This window comes from Grampus griseus, assembly GCF_964374135.1.
Source record: "Grampus griseus genome assembly, chromosome: 21".
NCBI lineage: Eukaryota > Metazoa > Chordata > Mammalia > Artiodactyla > Delphinidae > Grampus > Grampus griseus.
In genome coordinates this window covers 21,800,794-21,823,204 of record NC_139015.1, presented here as the reverse complement: position 1 = coordinate 21,823,204, position 22,411 = coordinate 21,800,794, and the positions used below count along the sequence as shown (strand labels likewise).

The 22,411-nt window shown below is 38.0% G+C and overlaps 1 protein-coding gene across 1 annotated transcript; it reads right to left on the bottom strand.

Annotated features, from left to right (window-relative positions):
• Positions 1–323: 323 nt before the first annotated feature.
• ERI1 (exoribonuclease 1) lies at positions 324–20,813 on the bottom strand (the record flags this gene model as incomplete). The annotated part of the gene is made up of 7 exons (XM_082680571.1): positions 324–1,195; positions 5,250–5,364; positions 7,597–7,706; positions 9,026–9,109; positions 12,601–12,811; positions 15,968–16,146; positions 20,706–20,813. The coding sequence occupies 7 exons, from the start codon at positions 20,811–20,813 to the stop codon at positions 953–955; spliced, it is 1,050 nt and encodes a 349-aa protein (XP_082536697.1). The 3' UTR covers positions 324–952.
• Positions 20,814–22,411: the final 1,598 nt, after the last annotated feature.

Sequence of the window (22,411 nt, the reverse complement as noted above, 5' to 3'; positions counted from 1 at the left end):
GTCACTGTGTAAAATCAGTTTTTAGTAATAGAAATGTAAGATATGGTAGAAAGCATTATTCGACTTTACTAACCTCACTCATAATGTTGAATACAAATGCAAAATTAAGTGGTGACCTTTAATTTTAAATCTAATTCAAAGCATGGTCTCTTAGACTTAAGAAACAAGACAGATAGATATATGTCACAAGGGGGAGGGGAACCAAAAAACCGAATCCAAAAAATCCCAATGATTTATCTATGTATTATAAAGTTCAAGCTGTAGCCCTTATATTCCTTTAAATGGTATTTTCTTTTGAATTTCCATTAACCTCATTAGTAACTGAATTTTTAATCAGACCCTATAATCTATCATGAATCTTCCAATTATAAATTAAAAAAAAAACAAAGGCAGATATGTGTACCAAGTACTTTATGAAATTCACCACTCACAACTGACCTTCACATATACATTTCAAAAATCAAAAGGACACTGACATTCTTAAAACCCAAAGGCTAGATAAGGCCCACCTTTCCAATCTTTTCTGCATTTTAAGAAATGATCTGATCTAATGATGTGTTAATGTAGAAACACATTATATATTTTAACATCAATAAGGTATGACATTCAAGGGGGGAGCCAATAAACCTCTGTATTTTAAAACCAAAAGGAACACATCTTGGACACCTTAAATTATAAAATTCAGTTCTAAGCAGGAACTGTTACTGTGTAACAAATACTGCTCATATCAAAAGTGCTGGTGACAAAGAATTCAACAAAGAATTCAATATGCCCTCCCCACAGAATCTGTTCACATACATATGCATATATCTATAACTGTAACAAGATTTTAAATGATTAAGGTGCTTAAATTTTGCACTGCAGGACTAATTCAATAAGTATTCATCTGCTACCTCTTTGTAGCAGCTCCAGTTAGAGTGAATGATCCACGGGCAAAAGCGCAAAAATGCTGTTATTTTCTGGAATGCGGCATTTGTGGCGCTGGAGTGCCCTCTATTGGTAGTGAAGAGGACACACTCATTAGCTGCCCTGCATGCATCTTCTCATTAACCCGGAGTTCACACCCATCCTGCAGCATTCTAACTGCTATTCGGGCGATGTTCTTAGAGTCATCAAGACCACTGTGAGGCCGCCCATCGTAATCCATTCCGAGTTTTTCAAGCATTATTGTCAGCTTGGTTTGGCTTCTAGGAACCTGAAAAATAAACAGCTCAGTAAGTAATTCTTTAGTATTCTATAAGTCATAGTGAAGTGGAAAAATAAGCTGAAAATGAACAGTAATAGCTAAATAAAGTTAGGCAAAGGGCAAATACTCTCGGGTCAAATGAAGCAAATAAATAAACCTTCAGAGCTTTAAAAAAATGATCTTAGAGTTTTAGATAAAAATACATATAGGGCTTTCCTGGTGGTGCAGTGGTTGAGAGTCCGCCTGCCGATGCAGGGGACACGGGTTCATGCCCCGGTCTGGGAAGATCCCACATGCCGTGGAGCGGCTGTGCCCGTGAGCCATGGCCGCTAAGCCTGCGCGTCCGGAGCTTGTTGCTCCGCAACGGGAGAGGCCACAACAGTGAGAGGCCTGCGTACCGCAAAAAAAAAAAAAAAAAAAAAAAAAAAAAAAAAACATATAAACAGATGGAATCCTTAAAACATCTAAAAAGTTTGCAGTTTTATAACTTAACAAATAATTTATGAAAGGAAATGCGTTGTTTTGAACATCTAAATTTAACCCAAACCAGTTTTTTGGCATGGTATTTTTCTGTAATGTATTATTTTACTTGACTGACAAAGTTTATAACTTTTATCTATCAAAGGACACTATCAAGAGAGTGAAAAGGCGGCCCACAGAATGGAAGAAAATATTTGCAAATCACATACATGGAAAGGGATTACCATCTAGAATATACAAAGAATTCCTAAAACTCAACAACAAAAAAAGCAAACAACTTGATTTAAAGAACTTGAATAGACATTTCTCCAAGGAATGTAATATACAAATGGGAAGAGGAGAAGAAAATTTTTAAAAAGGAAAATGTAAGTTTCCTCAACTTACACTACTAATCAGCATTATAATTGGTATCTAGTACAAAGGGGGGAAACCACCCAGAAAAGAGCAGCCTAAGAAACTGACCAATATAAACAGATCCACAGAAAAATGTAATTCTCTACTCAAAAAAGCACTGGCAATTCTGCCTTAACGTATCTAAAACTTTCTGATCACTCTAATGTACTATGAGCTGTAGATGTTTTTATGCAGACCTGAAAATTCTTCTATGGTTTTAGTAATTGTTAATAATTATCCTTAGAATAAGTAAATTATTCCTCTAAGTTAAAGGTTGGAGAAAGACCCCTTACATAAGAAAGCATTACCACCTGGGAGTTGTAGCATGAAAAGAATCTAAAGCTGATCAGCCCCTACAAATTTATATGAAATTCAGAGGACAGAGGCACATTTGCAACTATATCACAGGATACAACAAGCAAAATCCAGACTATGGGAAACTATAGGACAAATGGCTCATGTTGGGGGGGGGGGGGAAACAACTGCTAAAAGGAGAAAGGAGACGGGAAAGGAATTTATAAATTTAAAAACTTAGGGCTTCGCTGGTGGCGCAGTGGTTAAGAATCTGCCTGCCAGTGCGGGGAACATAAGCTCGAGCCCTGGTCCGGGAGGTTCCCACATGCCGCGGAGCAACTAAGCCCATGCGCCACAACCACTGAGCCTGGGCTCTAGAGCCCGCAAGCCACAACTACTGAAGCCCACGCACCACAACTACTGAAGCCCACATGCCTAGAGCCCATGCCCCGCAACAAGAGAGGCAACTGCAATGAGAAGCCTGCTCACCGCAACTAGAGAAAGCCCCCACACAGCAACGAAGACCCAACGCACCCAAAATAAATAAAATTTATTTTAAAAAATAATTTTAAAAAATTTTAAACTTACGAGACATGTCACCCAACTGCAAATGTCACCCAACTGATCCTCATTCAACACACAAAGGGTAAAAGAAAACAAAATATTTATGATATTTATGATGATTTGATAACATTAAGGAATTACTGTTAATTTTTTTAGGTGTGATAATGGTGTGGTGGTTATGTTTTCTAAAAGAGTCATCTTTTGGGGGTTACATAATGAAATGTTTACAAAGCAAATGAAATAATGTTTAAGATCTTCTTCAAAATAATAAGGAAAAGGTAAAGTGGGTATGGTTATAGATGAAACAAGGTTGGTCATGAGTTAATAACTGTTGAAACTGAGTCATGAGAGTTCATTGTTATCTGTCTACTTTTGTATATGTTTGTAATTTTTCATAACCAACTTTTTTTAAGAAATCACAAAATTAGTGAAAAATCCACAAAAAAGGAAAAAATATTTACCAAATATAATCAAAGGAAAGAAATCCAAATGACTAATAACATAGGAAAAGGAGCTCAGTTGCATGAGTAATTAGGCAAATGCAAATCAGAACCTCAATGAGATGTCATCACACATCCACCACACTTACAAACATTTTAAATGACTGGCAATACGAGATGCTGGCAAAGACGTGGAGCAATAGTAAATCACACACTCTTCTTGTGAGAGTGCCAACTGGTACAACCACTTTGGAAAACAATTTTTGCATTATCAAGTAATCTCAATGTGGTACATATTCTATAACCCAGCAATTCAACTCCTAGGCTTATACTCTGGAGAAATGAGCATGCAAGGCACCAGAAGATATGCACAGGAATGTTTATAGCACCACTGTTCATAAAAAGCCCCAAACCAAAAACTACCCAAAGTAGATAAACCAACACAATGGAATACTACACAGCAGTAAAATAAATGAACTTCAGCTATATACACAAGAAGGATAAATCTCAAATATAATGTTGAGGAAAAAAGCAAAATAAACAATACAGCCAGTATGATGCTAATTATATCATTTTCAAAACCAGGCAAAACTAAACCATATGCTATAAAGATCAACATATAAATATTAAAGCTATAAGGAAGGGTGGGAGGGAGGCTCAAGAGGGAGGGGATATGGGGACATATGTATGCATATGGCTGATTGACTTTGCTGTACAACAGAAACTAACACAGCATTGTGAAGCAATTATACTCCAATAAAGATGTATAAAAATAATAATTAAAAAATAAAGCTGTAAGGAAAAACAAGAAAATTATCCCCATGAAAGTATGGATTACAGGAGCTCTAGGAGGAAGGAAGAGGGTTAAGTGGGTGGAATTTACAAGGGATTTCACTCTAAAAACAATCTGTCAAAATCCACTTTTCTGTACACATAGTTCTCAATTTTAAAATGCTAAACAAAAAAACAAAAAAAAATGTTTTGAGAGAAAAGCACCTTTTCTCAGGAAAGGATGTGCTTCACCAAAATGTGGTTGTAAAGGGAAAAAGATGACCCAAGATCTAACATGTGATAGAGAAGCAAAGGAAATCTTCTAGGATGATTTTTGAAGAAGCCTGAAGAACAGCTCAGATTAGAACAGGATTAAAGGTTCCAGAAAGCTAGTCTCCAAGGTAAAAAAGGAAAAAAAAGAAAAAAGAAAAATTGACACACCACCTGAGTGTTTTGAGTACTGAAAAGTGATTTACAGTTTGAATGGAGAGTAACAGCATAAGAAAACAACTAAAGAAGTCAATTATTAAATCTGGGGAAAAATGAATGGTAGCTGTTTAATGGTGCTGAACCTTCACTTTGCATTGCAGGAACTCAATAGATACCTCAGACTGAAAATTCAAGAAATAGCATAAATATATAATCCGGAAACAGGAAAGTTAATATGAGAAGAAACAACTTTAAAAAGTTAAAAGTGTTTGGGAGAATAGGAACCAGTACTGGTGAGGGCCATGGTGGAAGACTGCCATTTGTTATGAGACTTGCAATATTATTTTTAAAAATTTACGCTACACACACATATTAACTTTGATAAAATTAGAATGAAAAATCAGTGGGGAGCATTTGTTCCACAAACAATCCATATATTGAATACCCCTACAGTTTCAAACCTCTGTTACTGAAGATCATACATATATAGTTACCCTATTTAAGTAACAGGCTGAGTGAGGAATATAGCTTATTTTTCTAAACTCACATGAACATAACTATTTGGAATCTGAAGAATAACAACTAATTATATGACCTTTTTCTGTGAAAAGTACCTAGTAAATCATAACTTTATGTACATGCAAAATATAATAAATTTATCAAGAGCAGTATAATCAATATAGAAATCTTACCTTGTAAAAGTTTCCATATGACTTTCGAATATTGATCCACTTTTTGGCAAAAGGTGGATATCTGAGCCTGCTTAGCTGGCACTGAATGTTCAGGAACTTACTCATATCCCATGAACTTAAATCAAAAGAGGAAAAAAATCTGGATTAAATAAATGCTATACCATTCTTAAAAATGAGGATTTTAAGTCATTCTATTTGTTTTTATTTAGACATCACCTTTCTTATATTCACACGTAACATCAAGCTTAGAAAATTAACTTCTCTTCCTCCAAAATAATAATTCAAGAACAAACTTTAAAAAGCAAAGTGGGAGGCTTCCCTGGTGGCGCAGTGGTTGAGAGTCCGCCTGCTGATGCAGGGGGACATGAGTTCGTGCCCGGGTCTGGGAAGATCCCACATACCGCGGAGCGGCTGGGCCCGTAAGCCATGGCCGCTGAGCCTGCGCGTCCAGAGCCTGTGCTCCACAACGGGAGAGGCCACAACAGTGAGAGGCCCGCGTACCGCAAAAAAAATTTAAAAAAAAAAAAAAAAAAAAAAGCAAAGTGGAAGTTGGATATATTAAATTTTTTTTGACAAACTGTCTAATTCTTATTGGGCTCATCTTGACCATTTTTATGGTTCAGATTACCTAGGCACACCTCTATCTTGTTGAGTTTTTTTTTTTTACAACTCTAAAATAACCGCTCAGCTTACTTTTAATGCCAAGTTTATCACATTAGGAAGTTCCTTGAGGGTATGTATGCTTTGAAATAAAACAAAAAACACAAACAAATGAACAAAATACTTGAGAGAAACAAACGTAGCTGATATCAAGTAGTTAGAATGCAATTTGCTCTGCCACAGCATGTTTCTACAACACGAATCAACCTATGTAGTTAAGTAGGAGAATCCTGGCTGTATCATGTAGAAGTTATGTTGCCTCATATGTGGTTTTTCCTTGGCAAAGGGAGTCAGAATTGCAGCAGTAGAAATTATAACCTTCAGCAGGGAAGAAAAAGCTCTCAACTCGGCCGCTGTGCCAGCAACAGGAGTACTTTTAAGAAAATTAAAAACAAGCACCTGCCCCCACAATCCTCTGGCTTCTGTGCCTTTGTAACATCCTCTGAGGTGCCTTCTACAGACCCCGGGAAGCTTGCCTGGGCTGTCCAAATTATTTCTGGGGGTATCAATTATTGTTTTTGTTAGTCCTCTGGTTACAAAATTGCACAGATTTTGAATGATCTGTCCCACAATGTGAGGTTTTTTACAGAATTGCACACACCACGTTATGACAGAAACACCTGTGTACTTTAGCACGAACACTGCTCATTCATGTTGAAAATCAGGAACAGGTTTCTAAAGAGGCCCATCAACATTTTCCCAAACTTCCATTTTTAAGCACAATTATGATAGGCCTAAATTCAATGCTCTTCTCCTATTGCACCTGAGGGCCTCTAAACCATTCACTTAGGTGACACCTCAGCTTTTGTCCATAATTTGAAACAAGTTCATTAGGACTTTCTTCTTCAACCTTAATAGCATAGGGTATAGGAGGTGGCTCAGCACAATGCTGTTAATCCTGTTTTAATCTCTCTCATCTCCCCACTTGGCTTTTCATTTAACTAATGCTTCTGGAGCATAATTTTGAGCTCAGCACTATAGTAAGCAATATGAAAGACTACCAAGTAGCAAAAAATCCTTGCTCTGATCTCCTTGCAAACCTAAGTCTTACACACATGAAGTTTAGACATCAGAGTATTTAGTCAGATGCCAACATGAATGGGACATATCAGAGGCTGTAAGGCTTCAAGAAAAAGGTCAATGTGAGTTGTAGTGTCCAAAATAAAATATGAGGTAGGCTCTGGGTAATAATAAAGAAGAGTCAAGGAAGAGAACCTTCCAGCAGAGAGGAAAGCTGTACGGGTACAGAGAGGAAGGATAAACCGTGTGGTTCATGGGCCAGCCTGACTGGATTAAAAAAGAAAAACGGCAGGAGGATTAGGCTACATGGGCAGGGTGGGATTAGACAACAGAGCCTTGAAAGCCAGACTGAAGAGTCTGGACTTTCTTGAGCAAGGAAGTGTCCTGATAAAAACAGCGTTTCAGTAAAGTCATTTAAGTTTTATACATTAATATTTAATCTTCTTCTAGCACTGGATCAGACTGTTATCTCTGCTTTCCCTCCTCTCTCTGACATCTAGGACTTAAAATTTAACCAGGAATAAGAATGTAAAAGAAAAGCTACTGTCTGTTGTGGGGACTCCTTTAGTAAATAATATTTTTTGTGGTTATTCTAAAAGTTGGATGAGTTAGGACATCTTTAATCTTAAAAAGTAGATTAAAAAAGATAAATTTCCTTAATACTTACCCATCTGTTAATATGGAATATTTATACTTTGTTCCTAATTCCTTCAATTTCATCCAGTCAATGACTTTTTTCAGTACCTGAGGGAAGGTATCCGCTTTGTCTACCTGATCCTGAGGATATGAAAGTAAAATATATAAAAATCTGGGTAGTTACATGTAGTCCTACCCAGAAACAAACACTGGAGGGAAAGAAACAGTAGGAGAAAGGCTTAACTATGATCTTTTAAACTCTTCATGGTTTCCTAGGCTAAGATTCACCTAAAATTCCATTTTTAAGACAGTTAAAAATTGTTTATAGCCAAGTATTAGGGACTGCTTTCAACTGAAGTATAAAACCCTCCCCAGATTAAGATTTAAGATCATCCTCAGGGGTTCTCTTTTTTCAGGCCTCAATCTAGTGGCTTACTGCTTCTCCAGAGGGGAGAAAAGGGAAATCTCTCCTCAGCTGAAAACCACAGCCCTCTACACTGGTTTCCCTATCTCGAAGCTCACATCCAGAACATATTACACATCTGAATGATCCATCACATCACTCGCATACTTAAAACCCTCCAAACACTCCCCAAGGTCTTCCAGACAAAAAGACACACAAGACCCTTCATGATCTAGCTCGCCTCTATCACTTCAGCTTTATTTGCGACCATTTTCTCACTAGCCCATAATACACCTGAACCATCCCGAACCACTTACAGTTTTGCCCTTCACACCTGAAATGCCTGCCCAGTCATTCTTTCCCACCTATTTACCTATCATTGACTCGGCCCAAGTTCACCAACTTGAGTTTTGCCCAGGACAGCCCTCCCTTCCCTCTGTCAGAAGGAGGTCTTTCTACAGATGCCCATGACACCCTAATGAAACACTGACTGTCAGTCTTCCTAACCATACTGTGACCAGTGTTTTTTTCTGTCTGTCCCCAACTTACAGATTGTTAAGTGAGCTGAGGAGAGAGATTGCCTTGACCATCTTTGTATCCACCGTAGCTTGGCCAATATTGAATATTATAGCAGGCCCTCAAATATTTGTTGAATGAATGAATAAAGGAACTAAATAAATCAACAAAGGGCCTACCACATTAGAATACAACCAAAAATCAGAGGCCTAAAAAAAATTAAGCTATATATAAAATCAGGTTGTAACAGATACATTTTAAAACTTCATCTCCAAGTTCAACATGGTAACTAACATTTCCTTCACTAATGTTCCATACAAATGAAATGATTACAACTCCTTAAAAGGAAAGGCTAAAAAAAACTTACCAGCTGTAAAATGTGCTTTTCTATTTTTTAAATATTACAATACAAAAGATCTTTACCAAGCTAGGAAAGTATCACATTTAATTATTTACAACAATAATTTTTTTAAACTATGAAATAAATCCCTAATTTCAAAACTTCTTTCAAACTCTAGAAAAAGGAACACAGAATTATAACCTGAGTAATTCCAGTTAGATTGATGCAGAAGTCAGAAAGCTGTGTGTTAATCTCTGGTCTCACATACTGCTGAAACGTATCTTCCTACAAGGGAAGGACAGCAAGTTAAAGTATTTTGAAGTATTTTCTATGACTTAAGATACACGATACATAACGTGACTACGTCAGCCACATAAGGCTGTAATCTTATAGATGGCTCAAGGCACAGACCTGTCTAGAGTTTTAACAATTTAAGGATAATGCCCTATTCCCAAAGTACTCTAATTTTTTAATTAAAAAATTATGCTTCATAGTTTAAAAAAGTTTAAGATAGAACAAGTACCTGAAAGCAAGTCTTCAAGCCAAAGTTTAACCAGAGGAGCAAAATATCAATGATTTTGTTTATAATATTTTGAAACTGTAAAGCCTATTAACACAACCTCTAGTTCAAGATATTAAGAGCTTTTTAAATAACGTAGTATGTTGAAGAAATGCCAGTGAGTAGTTACAAATAAATTAGTTTGGATTCCTGCTCTCCCATTTACTCCTGACTAGTCCTTATTTTTATATTAAGATTCCACTAAACTGAATTCTGAATAAACAAAATTTAACTATATGATATGTAGTCATTTAAAGGGCAATAATACTACTAATTATTTTAGCAATGTTTAACCTCTTCAAGAAGCTTTCATGATTGCCTTCATATTTTATGCTCACAACAACTTTGTGAACTCAGTAAGGACGGCATGGTTATCATCGGGCTCAGGTCTCTAAGCATTTTTTCCTCTGGCCCAATGCTGCCTCCCTAAACCAGATCACACTAAGTCACTTGTTAAAAATTAAGGACAATTTCAAAGCCTAAAGATTTATCAGCAGCAATTATTAATACTAGGTAGCTATGGAGAAAAAGACAAAGAATATTACTTATAGTAGAAGATTAAAAAATTAAGAAAAATCATGTTTATAAAATTCTTTTTACACACTAGTGTATTAAGCAGATGAATTATCAAGTTACTAACAATTATAAAAGAGTAAAAGAAGAGCAAAGAACATTTGAACTTCAAAAGTTATAGATGTTCTTTACTTACCAGACATACTGCAAAAGGAAAAATTCTACTTAATTGAATTTCATAGATAAATGAAGTCTATCCTTTTAAATATCAGCATTTTGTTTCATAATTTTAAATGAAAATCTTAAAAAAAAATATGCTGCAACTTCCCTTACCATTGTAAGCAGGTACTACAAAGTATGACATTAATAAAATTGTATTTGCTATTTAATACTTTCAACAGAATGATACCAGAGGACTATGCATTCATTGACCAAGTATTTAATAATCACTTAAATAAATTACATAGTAAGTTAAAAGGTGATGAGGGTTCTTAAAAAGTAGAGTAGATAAGAGGGATCAGAAACATTGGGTCTGTGGGGTATTCAAGCTACACTATTGCACAGAGAACCAGTTAGACTTTATTTAGAAGGCAAGAGTTAAGGAATGCCCGGAAGGAAGGAAGGAAAGGAGGAAAGGAGGGAGGAAGGGAATTAGCAGCAAGATCTCTGCAGGAAAGGAATTTGAGCTAAAGCTCTGGGAGGTGAGGGGGTGGAGCATGCCTGGAATTTCTGAGAAACAGCAAGCAGGTCAATATGGTACAATCAGAGGTAACAAGAAGCCAGATCACATAAGGAATATGACTTTTACTCTGAGTTAAATGGGGAGCCATAAAAGAGTCGTGAGCAGAGGAGTGAAATGCTCTGACTTATATATTATAAGGATCACTCTGGTCACTAGGTTGAGAACTGGCTGCAGGGAATAAGGATAGAAACAGAGACTGGTTAAATGATGAACAAAAGCAGCAAATCCAGACAAGAAATCAGTGGGACTCAGACTACAGTCATAGTAGTGTGGTTAAGTGGCTGGGTTCTGGATATATTTTGAAGGCAGAGCAAACAAGTCACTGATGGCCTGGATGTGTGATGTGAGAGAAACAGGAGTTAAGGATGACTCCAAGCTTTCTGGACTGAGCAATTAGAAAGAGAGAGTTGCTAGCCCTCAAGCTAGGGAGGCTGAAGATAAAACAGGTTGCGGGTAAATTTGGGACACGTTAAGATGTCTGTTTAGATGTCCAAGTAGAGATCGTAAGTAACAGTCTGGATTTGGGACAGAGGACGAGATTGGAGATATGTATTTGGAAGACATCAGCATGTAGTTTCTAAAAGCTATGGAACAAGATGATAGACGAGATCATTAAGGGAGAGGATCTATATAGAGAAGAGGACCTGGGATTGAACCTACAGCATCCTATATTAGGAAGTTGGGAAGAGAAGGAGCAACCAGCGAAGGAAACTGTGAAGGGGAACCCAGTGAGGCTGGCGAAAATGCAGGAGAATGAGGGGTTCTGGCAGTCACTTGAAGGAGACAGTGGTCAATTCCACCAGGACTTAGGTAAAGGTCAAAAATGACACTGAGGAGTGATTTTAGTGGAGTGATGGGCTGGAATACATAAATTAAACCTACAAGTGGTATGGGTTTAACAGAGAATGGGAGGAAACAGACAGAAGCGTATGTAACTTTTACAAAAACCTGCTGTAGAGGAACAAAGACACGGGGTAGCTGGCAGGGAGTGGGATCAAGTGAAGGCTTTTTATGGTGTGAAAAATAACAAGTTTGTATGTGATGGGAACGATATAGTAGAAAGCAATGAATCATTCATGTCTAAATGAGGGACGAGAAGGTCTAGAGCCATGTCCTTGAGTGACAGAGAGGAAGTAAGATCTAGTGAGTTATGCAAGATGATTTGCCTTCATAGCTGTCATTTTTTTTTAATTTACTGACCTTTAATCTGCTTTGGACAAGGAAATTATATAAATGGGCTGATTAAGACTATAACTAAAAGAGGCTTCAAACAACAGAAAGAAAAAACTGTACGCATTTTAATGCACCAAAAGCCGTTTTGTACTCCCAGTGTGTTGGTGGCAACTGGGGATACCACGGACGTGGTACTTCTGGGTAGATGAGCTGTTACAATCCTTGTTCAGGATTTACAAGGCAAACAGTATTAATTTGGAGGGATCCTGCTGAGTTCCTAAACTAACAATGCACTGACGATGAGTATCTAAAGCAAATATGTTATATGGCTTAGAAGCCAAGGTTACAAGAGTTGTTTCCCCCATAAACTTTTCACCAGAAAGCTAACTAGTTTTAAGTTGAAAGGTAATTTCTATACCTTATCATTTTTATAGATCTGAGTATACATTAGTCTACCACAGTGGTTCTCAACCCTGACTGCATACCAACTGAGAAGCTTTAAAAAAAAAGCTAATGCCAGGGGCCCCACGGAACAACTAAATCAGAATCTCTGGGACAAGGACCAGGCATCAGTTTTTTTTGTTTTTTGTTTGTTTATTTGTTTTAGCTACTGGAAAAGGAGAGGAGCAGACCCTGAAATTATTTTATTATAGCCCATCTATTAAGTATGCAGCAAGAGCAAACACCCCCTCTTTAGAATTCTAATTCTAGCTGAAATAGCAAATGGGACCTTAGTAGCCAACCCCAGAATAGCTGCTGCTAAAAATAAAATTAAAACAATTCACTTACTATTTCTAAGGTATGAGTATTCAGTAAAACAACAGGAAATTCAATTATTTCATGTATGAACTCAGGTGGGTTACCCTCTTCACAAGTGGCTTCGAAGTCAATAACACAAATGTAGTCGTAGTAACTGTCAGCACAATTGCCCTCTTTCAACATCAGCTTCTGCTTCTTATAATAGTTTTTCAGTCTCTTCTTTAGTACATCCTTTACACCTCTAAGGAAAATAAGAATAAAATTAATGCTTAGGTGAATTTTACAGGCAAGAATCTGAACTCTTACCTGCTGGCACTGGGTTGAACACTGACAGCATTATCCCAGCATAATTTAGCAAATGTTAGCCAAAATAAATGTAAAGAAAGCAAAGCTAATTTAGCAAAGAACTAATTAAAACAGAACGTTTCATACAGCATCAATATTTTAATTCACACGTACGTTTTCATTTTTCTAGTACGATATATAAAATATATATTGGTGTTTCAAACCATAACCTTTGTCAGCATACACTACCTACACACCCCTGTTGCCTTATATAATAAGATGACATACATGACACAAAACCCGAAATTAATACTGAATTATTCTGCTGAACAAACACAAATTTCAGAGAATGAAAATTCAGGAAAATTGAACATAGTATGCTCTCTCTTTCCTTTCTTTTGGCTTTTGTAAGTTAGACAACTAAAAAAATCCACATGAATTTGAAAGCATTATGAGCCTAGTAGTATATAAAGTTGAATGTCTCTTAGCTATTTAACTAGGAAAACTAATTTAGGAGACCCTAGAATAAACCATGCCCAGAAGAACACTGTCATAGTCAGTAGAATCTTAATTGCAATTAGATTTCTTCATTTACCATGGGTAGAATTGGATTCAGGCGATTTCTGTTTTACAGGTATTTTAAAAATATACGTTCCACAAAAGGGAGGTGGGGCAAAGTTGTTCTAAATTTATGACAATGGTGGGTAAAGGCGGTCACATTCATTCGTCAAACAGTATATATTACTTCAAAAAATCAAAAGTCGCAACCATTACTTAGACTTCCTTCACTGTTACTTGGCTGAGTCCTGTAAGGCTTGTAGATTCAAAATGGTAGTAAAAATAAGAGGATCTAAAAACTGTAACTAATGGGAAGTGACAAGGAGGGCATTTTGGCCCCGTCACCAATTAGTGACCGTTAGAAAAAATGTTTCTAACCTTTTGTTTTCCTTTCTAAACTACCACTAAAAATGAATCTTATCCATGAAAAATCCTGATAATTAACCAGCAAGTTGTTTTAAGACAAAATGTGTTAATATGTTTATTTGCTTGAGATTTTCCAGACTACCAAAACCTAGGAAGGAAACCCTCAACTCCTTTCATATTAAGGTATTGTGCGTGACCTCTGTGTCATGGGACAGCTTTGGATTGCTTTGTCTTAATTTCTTTTCTTTCTTTCTTTCTTTTTTGGAAGAAACTATAGTTTACTAAAGGTGAAACGTTATTTACTAAAAGGCTGTCTGCAAACCTAATGGCAACATAAACACATAACCAACCAGTTACTCCAGAGAGAAAACTTTATCTTTAACATCTCCCTTGCCCCTCCACATCCAAACAATCACCATTTCTGCCAATTCCAACTCAGAGAAACACACAGAATCTGGTTCTCCTGAATTCTCTCCGGTGGGGCTCCCATTAGCTTCCTGGACTCTGGCACACGTCTCCCCTATCACAGCCCTCCTCTTCATTCTTCACCTTGCTCGAGAGCTAAGCACTAGCACCACCTTCCTGCTGAAATATTTCAGTGGCCCCCTTCTGCTTACAGGTAAAATGCAGACTTTAGCACAGAGTTCCTTCACCACTAGGCTACGACCTATCATTTCGTCATCTTCTTCAGATGCTCCCCCTCCCCACAGTACGCTGCACACTGCAGACAAAACACAATACAGGCCATGTCCCGAAAATGGGGCATGCTTTCCTGTTCCATAGCTTTGGTTGTACAAAGAAAAAGCAAGATCATGTAGCAGAAAATATACAAACAGAAATTAGGAGTTTTGATTTCTTTTCACCCCAAATACCCTCCCCCTCCCTTTTCTGTTTTAAGTCAATTCAAATGTCACTTCTGAATCCCTGAGACAGACTCTTCCGCATTCTCATGCTGCACTTGGCCAGACCTTCGATACAGCTCTGGTCATTCTGTATTGTGATTATTGGTTTGTGTATTTTCCTAAAAGACTGAGATTTCCAAAATAGGGAGTAGATCTGTTTTACCTTTATAACATTATTACCTAGTAAAGTACTTACAATTCAGTGTTTGTTGACTAAATGCATAAACATACATTTGATCTCTCTAGCTCCCATATAAGTCAGGAGTGAGCAACTGATCTTCACACCTGGGAAGAACACACATTTTGCCCAGAAAATCTTAAGTAGGCTACACGTTGTATTCCCAGAATAGAAAAAGTCAGGGGGAAAGGAGGTAAAAATCTTCTTCACAAATTATGGAGTAGACAATCGAGAAGGGGGAAAAAATACATGTGTGCTCTTTTGAAAAGCAGTGAAGCTCTACTTTAAAGCAAAGAGGAAGAATACTGCTTATAAGAGAATAAGGATTCAGGGGGACCTCAAAACAATAAGTTTTCCTCTATTACCTGTAGTTATTTTTTTCTAAATGCCTGGCAATTCTCTTGTGTATCAAGAAGCTACATGTTTTCCTGTATCCCAAAGGTCATTCCTGCCCCATGCCCCAAGTCAAAATAAAGTGATTTGTTTCACAAAAAGTTATTAAAACTTAAGTATGTATACATCTCATTGAAGATACACACACATGCACACGTACACACTCTTGAGCTGGCTAAGCTGCATTATTTTCTCATTCAATATACAATTAAACATAACACTTACTATCATACTGCATATTTTTAGAAACTAAAACAGAAGAAAAAATACTTCCTAGTAGGTGAAAGTTGTTTTTTTTTAATTACCTGGTTTCGAAGAAATCTTCTTTATAAAAATAATACAAATGAACAAGAAAAAGGAAAAATACTCAATCTCGTTAATAAGTTATAATTATCTATCAACCAAATGATCAACTAAAATAATTTTTTAAACATACTCAGTATAAAATGATAGATACTCCTATACACTTCTGGTAGATGATCAAAACGTTCATCAACTTTAACTCAGCAATACTACTCTACTGTCTAAAAGACTGACAGAAATAATCAGCGTCACACAAAGATTCATGGATAAGAATGTAAATTATAGCTGTTATTTGAATTGTTAGTAATGGTTATCTCTTCATAATAGGATTACAGATATTTTTCAGTGTTTTCAAGATTTTCTAGATGAACATGTACTACTTTTAAAATTTTAAAAAGTTATTTTTAATTACCTGGTTTCAAGCTTGAATTCTGAAAGTTTGGCTCTGAGCTCTTCCTTACTCATTCTATTAATGCAACCATTCGTAATAGCAATCTCTTTGTAAACTGGGTCACTGAAATCACTTGCACTGGAGGTAATGAACTTAGATCCTTTTGTTTCTTGGCCATCAAGTCTCCATCGCTGCTTTTTCTACCACACACCAAAAAAATACATATATATATATATATATATAGTTTATAATTAGTACAAACATCTTAAATATTCAAACTCCTAAGGGCTCTTTGTGCTAATATGTTCAATAAAAAGTGCTTAGGAAGAAGGAGGATGTGTTTCCAATATGATTTACCCTGCTCTCTTCTCAGTCACGAGGTTCCTTACAGGAAATGAAGCTAAGTAAAAAGAGCACTGGTTTTGGGAGTCAGAGCAACCTCAGTACAGAGCCAGCTGATTGTTTAATAGTAGCATAACCTTGGGTAATTACTTATTACTCTGATCTTCAGTTTCCTTATCTATAAACTAAGGTATAATAATAACTGTCTCAAATGGTATTTGGTATTGCTAATGATAAACAGTATTTGGGAGAGATTATTATAAGGATTAAATGAGATCAAGTATATCAGGTTCCTGACACCATACCCAGCATGGCTATTAATAAATGGTAACTTTACTAATTACCATCACAGACTGTAGGTCAGACCTCTTCACAAGCAGTATTCTAAAATTTACAAATGAACCAATTTTTAAGTTAACTTTTACAACATTATGCATGTATACATCAGTGCCTTCCTGAGAATTTTTTAACCTGACTTCGTTTCACAAAGTTAACAGAAATTGGCCAATATAAAAATTAAAGGGACCAGAAATCTGATTCAAAGCTTGCTAGTACCCAAGGCAAAGAAGGAAATAAATTCAGTTCCAAAACATGCAATTTCCAAAAGTTACACATATATCAGTTATTCAGGAGAACTATACTTACTATATTATAAACCTTTCCTCCTTTCTTAAATGAAAATCCATGTTAAGACATAATTTGATTCTAATCACACCACAGGTAGTCCCAAATTACTAATATGTTAAGTTCCAAAGATTCATTTACAAGTTATTTTCCACATGCAATGTTACAAATATTAGGTATGTTACAGAATTTTCAAAAATACTTTGGAATTTACTAGCAATCCACACTAAAGCTTGTTAACTTAGTTATAACTTACCACATTGTCCCCATGTGAACTTTAATGACAGATTAAGGAGGGATAACCGTGGATAGGACACAGTGCCTGAGTTGGAACTGATCCTGATGGTTCAGGGACTATTTCTCACTCTTAGCTCTCAATTTAATGCAACACACATTTAGCAGATACTGTGCTAGAATACTTAAGAATTACTCTCTCCCATCTCCTCTGAGGAAAGAGGACAGGAATTCCAATGGATGAACTGTCCATAAATTGAAGAATAATTTTTTAAATAATTTTATTAATTTATTTTTTTTTGGCTGCATTGGGTCTTCATTGCTTTGCGTGGGCCTTCTCTAGTTGCGGCAAGCGGGGGCTACTCTTCGTTGCGGTGCGCGGGCTTCTCACTGCGGTGGCTTCCCCTGCTGCAGAGCACGGGCTCTAGGCACACGAGCTTCAGTAGTTGCAGCACGCAGGCTCAGTAGTTGTGGCTCATGGGCTCTAGAGCGCAGGCTCAGTAGTTGTGGCGCACGGGCTTGGCTGCTCCGTGACATGTGGGATCTTCCCGGACCAGGGCTTGAACCTGTGTCCCCTGCATTGGCAGTTGGATTCTTAAACACTGCACCACCAGGCAAGTCCCTTGAAGAATAATTATATTGAAGTTCCTTGTTGACCAATGTTTTAAAAACTTTATTACATGGATATTTGATTAAGATAAGAAAATAATTAGCTTTCAATACTACATTAAATTTACAATGCCTGGCTACTTTATCATTAGAATTTAATCAGGATTCCTGATTTATCCTTGTCTTTACACTTACAATGAATTTTAAGCTTCGTCTTCAATTGGGTTAAAATTGGTCAACAACGAGTAACAGTTTGTCTACCAAAACAAATGTCTCATTTAAGCAAATTTTCTCCTTGGTTAAATCCTCCCTCTGACTCACTTGCTTAATTCTTATCTAGAACTGTAGCTACAAATATTACCCACAAGTAACACTTAGGCCTCTTCTAGATATGCTACAAATCATTATTTCTATAAAGAAAGTTCCGCTTCCTCTCCTGGGTCCAACCCTAGCCCTCTTCCTTCAGTGAAGTTTAGGACATGGTGAAGATCCAGTCCTCACAAACTGTGGTCTACACTAATGGTTTCCAAAGAAAACCCACTAAGACAACCCACTAAGGAGCAGAAGGAAAATATTTAAAACCCGGTGTGTATTATTAATCTACAAAAACACAAAATTAGTTTACTAAGTAATACATGGATTGATAATGGTGCCCTCCCCAATGTCTGTGTCCATCTGTCACATGTCACAAAGTACCGGCCATACAATTAGGAAAGTAGGAACAGACTCCACCATACAAGGGAGAATATTCACCTTCATGATACTGTGACATTTTGCAATTTTCTCACGTCCCAGTAAATGGTTGCACGGTTTATATTATCCCAAATGAGAGAATCTTTACAATATGGAATTGACCATGAAAATCTTTTATACCAAATGGAGGCTGACTATCTTCTGGTAAAGTACTTAAAAGTGCTATTGAACTTACAAATGAGTTACATATTTCCTTTTACAAAACGGTATTCCAAAATTGCTATAATTTTCTGTGATGAGAAAGGGATTAATAGCTTGATCCTTAAAAGTTTTTTGTTTTTGTTTTTTGCGGTACGCGGGCCTCTCACTGTTGTGGCCTCTTCCGTTGCGGAGCACAGGCTCCGGACGCGCAGGCTCAGCGGCCATGGCTCACGGGCCCAGCCGCTCCGCGGCACGTGGGATCCTCCCGGACCGGGGCATGAACCCGTGTCCCCTGCATCGACAGGCGGACTCTCAACCACTGCGCCACCAGTGAAGACCCTGGTTTTTTTTTTAAATAAACCCTATTTGTTTCAAGATGAAAGAAAATATGTTTTAACAATAACTTAGCAAGTAACTGCTTATCAAGAGAAACCTCTTCTGTGGCAAGAACATTTGGAAAATAGATGTTTTGGAAGTGTTTCCATTATTTTATTGCCAAAAAAAAAAAGAAAACCTGCTCATTACCTATTTAAAAAAAAAAAAAGCCTTTGCATCTACACATAAAAAACAAACAAACTTAGAAGCAGAATTAAACTTGGTTACAATCCTTCCAAAAGAAGAATTCTGATGAAATTTGAACCTACTTGGTTAAAAATATAAAATTGCAACACCTATTAGTTTACAAAAACAATTTTGTTGACATCAAAAATAATGAAAATTTACTTAGCTGAAATCCAACAGAATATTTTGCTTACTTGAGCCTGAAAAAAAAGACTGTATCATTGTTTATTAAAAGCATCCAACAACAGGTTTTTAACAAATATGATAGTCACTAACATCAACTAGGAACATAAACTCAGGCCTTAAGTCACTGTATCTCAAAGTTGTAAGACTTCCAAATCTAATGAAGTGTATTCAATCACACTTCTCTCATTAAAAATAAAGTTTTTAAAATTATTTTTAAACCGACTCACTTGATGATGTTATTGACAGTATCTCAAACTGAAGAGGAATGGCGGGGTAGAAGAGCGGTTCTTTAGACAGAAGGAACATGGAGGCCTCTTTGAAAGTAATATCATAAAGCGAAGCAGATAACTATGCAAAAGACCCAGGGGAAGAGCATGCACAGCAAAGGAAGCACACAAAGACCCTTAACAAGAAAGATCATCCGCCATAAAACCGAGTATGCTGGGCACTGAGAGCAAAAGGGAAGAGTTGTACGAGGTGCAGTTAACAATGGAGAAAGGAGCCAGGTCCTGTGGGCAGCAAACTGAAGACTCAGGAGGGGAAAAACCGGTCAGATTCATGTTACTAAAAGTTCATTCTACCTGCTATGTGGGGAATGGGCTGTAGACGGAAAGAACAAGAGCTAGGAAGCTTCCTGCAAGTACCCACACTATGAGGTGCTCCGCATTTGTATGTTATTAACAGAAAATGACCAATTCGGGTATTAGATCGTTCGCACTCTGCAGCGCCAGTCAACAATAATCGTATGTGTCAAAGAAGATGAATAAAGAAGTTTTAAGACGGTTTTTACAACTCTGCCACTGTAACTAGGATCTATCGGTGAGCTATCAAACTCATTAAAGGTTATCAGTCATACATTACGTTTATATGAGATAGCTGTAAATAGGCGAAAACCAGAGACGAAGCTCCAGCTAACAGGCACAATCTCCTTTTGCCAAGCCTGGGAGCTGGGCTTAAAGGTCTTAAGAAGTGATATAGCTAGAGCTGTGGTGGTATTTCTAAATACATCAACTACCCGCTACAGATTAGGGCTACAGAGAATGACAACAGTAACCGTGCGCCCAGAATGCTTAGAGCAGGGTTCCCACGCAGAGCTAATAAAACCGCGGTTCGCATACTTCTCGTCTGGGCTGTTGACTCACTTCCAGACAGTAACTGGGACCAGAAGGGGCTTACTGACAACCACCCCCGAGTAAAGGCTCCCGGAGTTGGGGCCAGGGAAGGCGGCCAGGGCTGGGGCCCCAGGGCGCACGGGTTGAGGTTCCTGAGGGAAACCCTCGAAGACAAGGGCGCGCGGGCGGATTCTCACCTCGAAATTCGGGCGCTGCGCCTCCTCCCCGCACGCCGACCCCCGCGAGCCGCGCCGCGCGGGAGCCACGGCCTCGCCGCCGGGCTGGTGGCTCTGCTCATCCTCCATGCCGCGTGTCACGTAAGAAGAGAGCTGCTGGGGCCCACCACTCGCTCTCTCACTCGGCCAAGCCCGAAAGCCTCACCTTTCTCCGCTGAAAAATTACCGGGCTACCGTTCCCGCGGCGGCGGCCACACAAACTCGAATGGACACCTCCCACTTCCGGGAGCGTGAGGCGTCCACACGCCGCGCAGGCGCGGTGAGCCGGCGCGCGGAACGCCAGCGCCTCCGCCGAGGAAGGCAGTGGGGGGCGGTGGGTAGAAGGAGAGATGGGAGGAGCGAAGCGGGGGGGTGGCGCGCGCGGGAGAAACCGAACGCTGCGTGCGCGGGGTTGAAGCGACGCCAGAGTTCGGGCTGTAGTCCCTAGAGATTCCGCCAGAAGAAATGACCCATCACCATCTCCTGAGAAGTAAGCGAGAAGTATCCGAGAGAGAGGTGAATTTTAACCATAGAGAATAGCATTTATAAAACAATCTACGTTTTTCCATAAGGCGTTTGAGACGCCCACTGCTGGACAAGAAAAAGCAATAGGTCTGGAGTTACTACGAAACTGAACAAAGTAGGTGAAACAACTGTTTTCAGACATTGGACGACAGGTAGTTCCGGACCTTTGTAGCTGAGAGAAGAGAAACAAATGAGATGGGGATTTTTTTTTAGGGAATTTGACGAGGCCAAGTTGGTTGGAATTTATGAGGCGGAGTTTATGGAGAAAAAGCTTCAGAAATCTGCATAGGCACACCCTTGCATCTTTAGCTGAATAAAAATCAGTGAATATGTTCTGTGAAACTCCGCAAGACCAGGAAAGAACAATTATTGGAGAGCAGTAAGCCCAACAATTTTCAGAGCTAACACTGGACTAAGGAATCATTTGAGTTCCCTGGAGCCAGAGTGGAGAGACTGTTGAATACGGTTGTCGAACGGAGTATGCTATAGAGACCCCCGAAGTGTCATGTCTTAGTAGTGAGGTAAACTAGCCCTAGACTCTGGGCTAGTTTAGACCCTTCAGAAGCTTAAAGACAAGCCCTGATAGAGTCAAACTGCTCAGTAAGTAACCGAACTGCCTGCCAAAGCAAAGCCTGATACTCTCTAAAAGACTAGCACAAAATCCGGGATTCAACAACATTATATTCAGTATATCAGGCGTCCAGTCAAAACTGAATAGGCATGCCAAGTACGCAGGAAAATATATAGTCAATAGAACCATATCCAGAAATGACAAAAATGATGGCATTAACAGAAAAGGACTTATGTGTGTAAGATGCTCAAGGATTTAACACAAAATATGACAGGAGAGAAACTGAAGAGTTTTTTAAAAAAGAAGCAAATAGAATTTCTAGAGATGAAAAATATAATATCTGAAAATTTTAAATCTCTACATGGGATGGATAGCACTTTAGGTGCTGCAGGAAAATAAAAAGTAAGCTGAAGACATAGCGATAGAAACAATCCAAAATGACACACAGAAAATAGACTTAAAAAAAAAAACAGGGCTTCAGTAACCTGTGGGACAATATAAAGAGGTCTAATGTATATATAATTACAGACCCAGAAAGAGGATGGGGGTGAAGAAAAAGTATTTGAAGAAATAGTGGACAAAAATGTTCCAA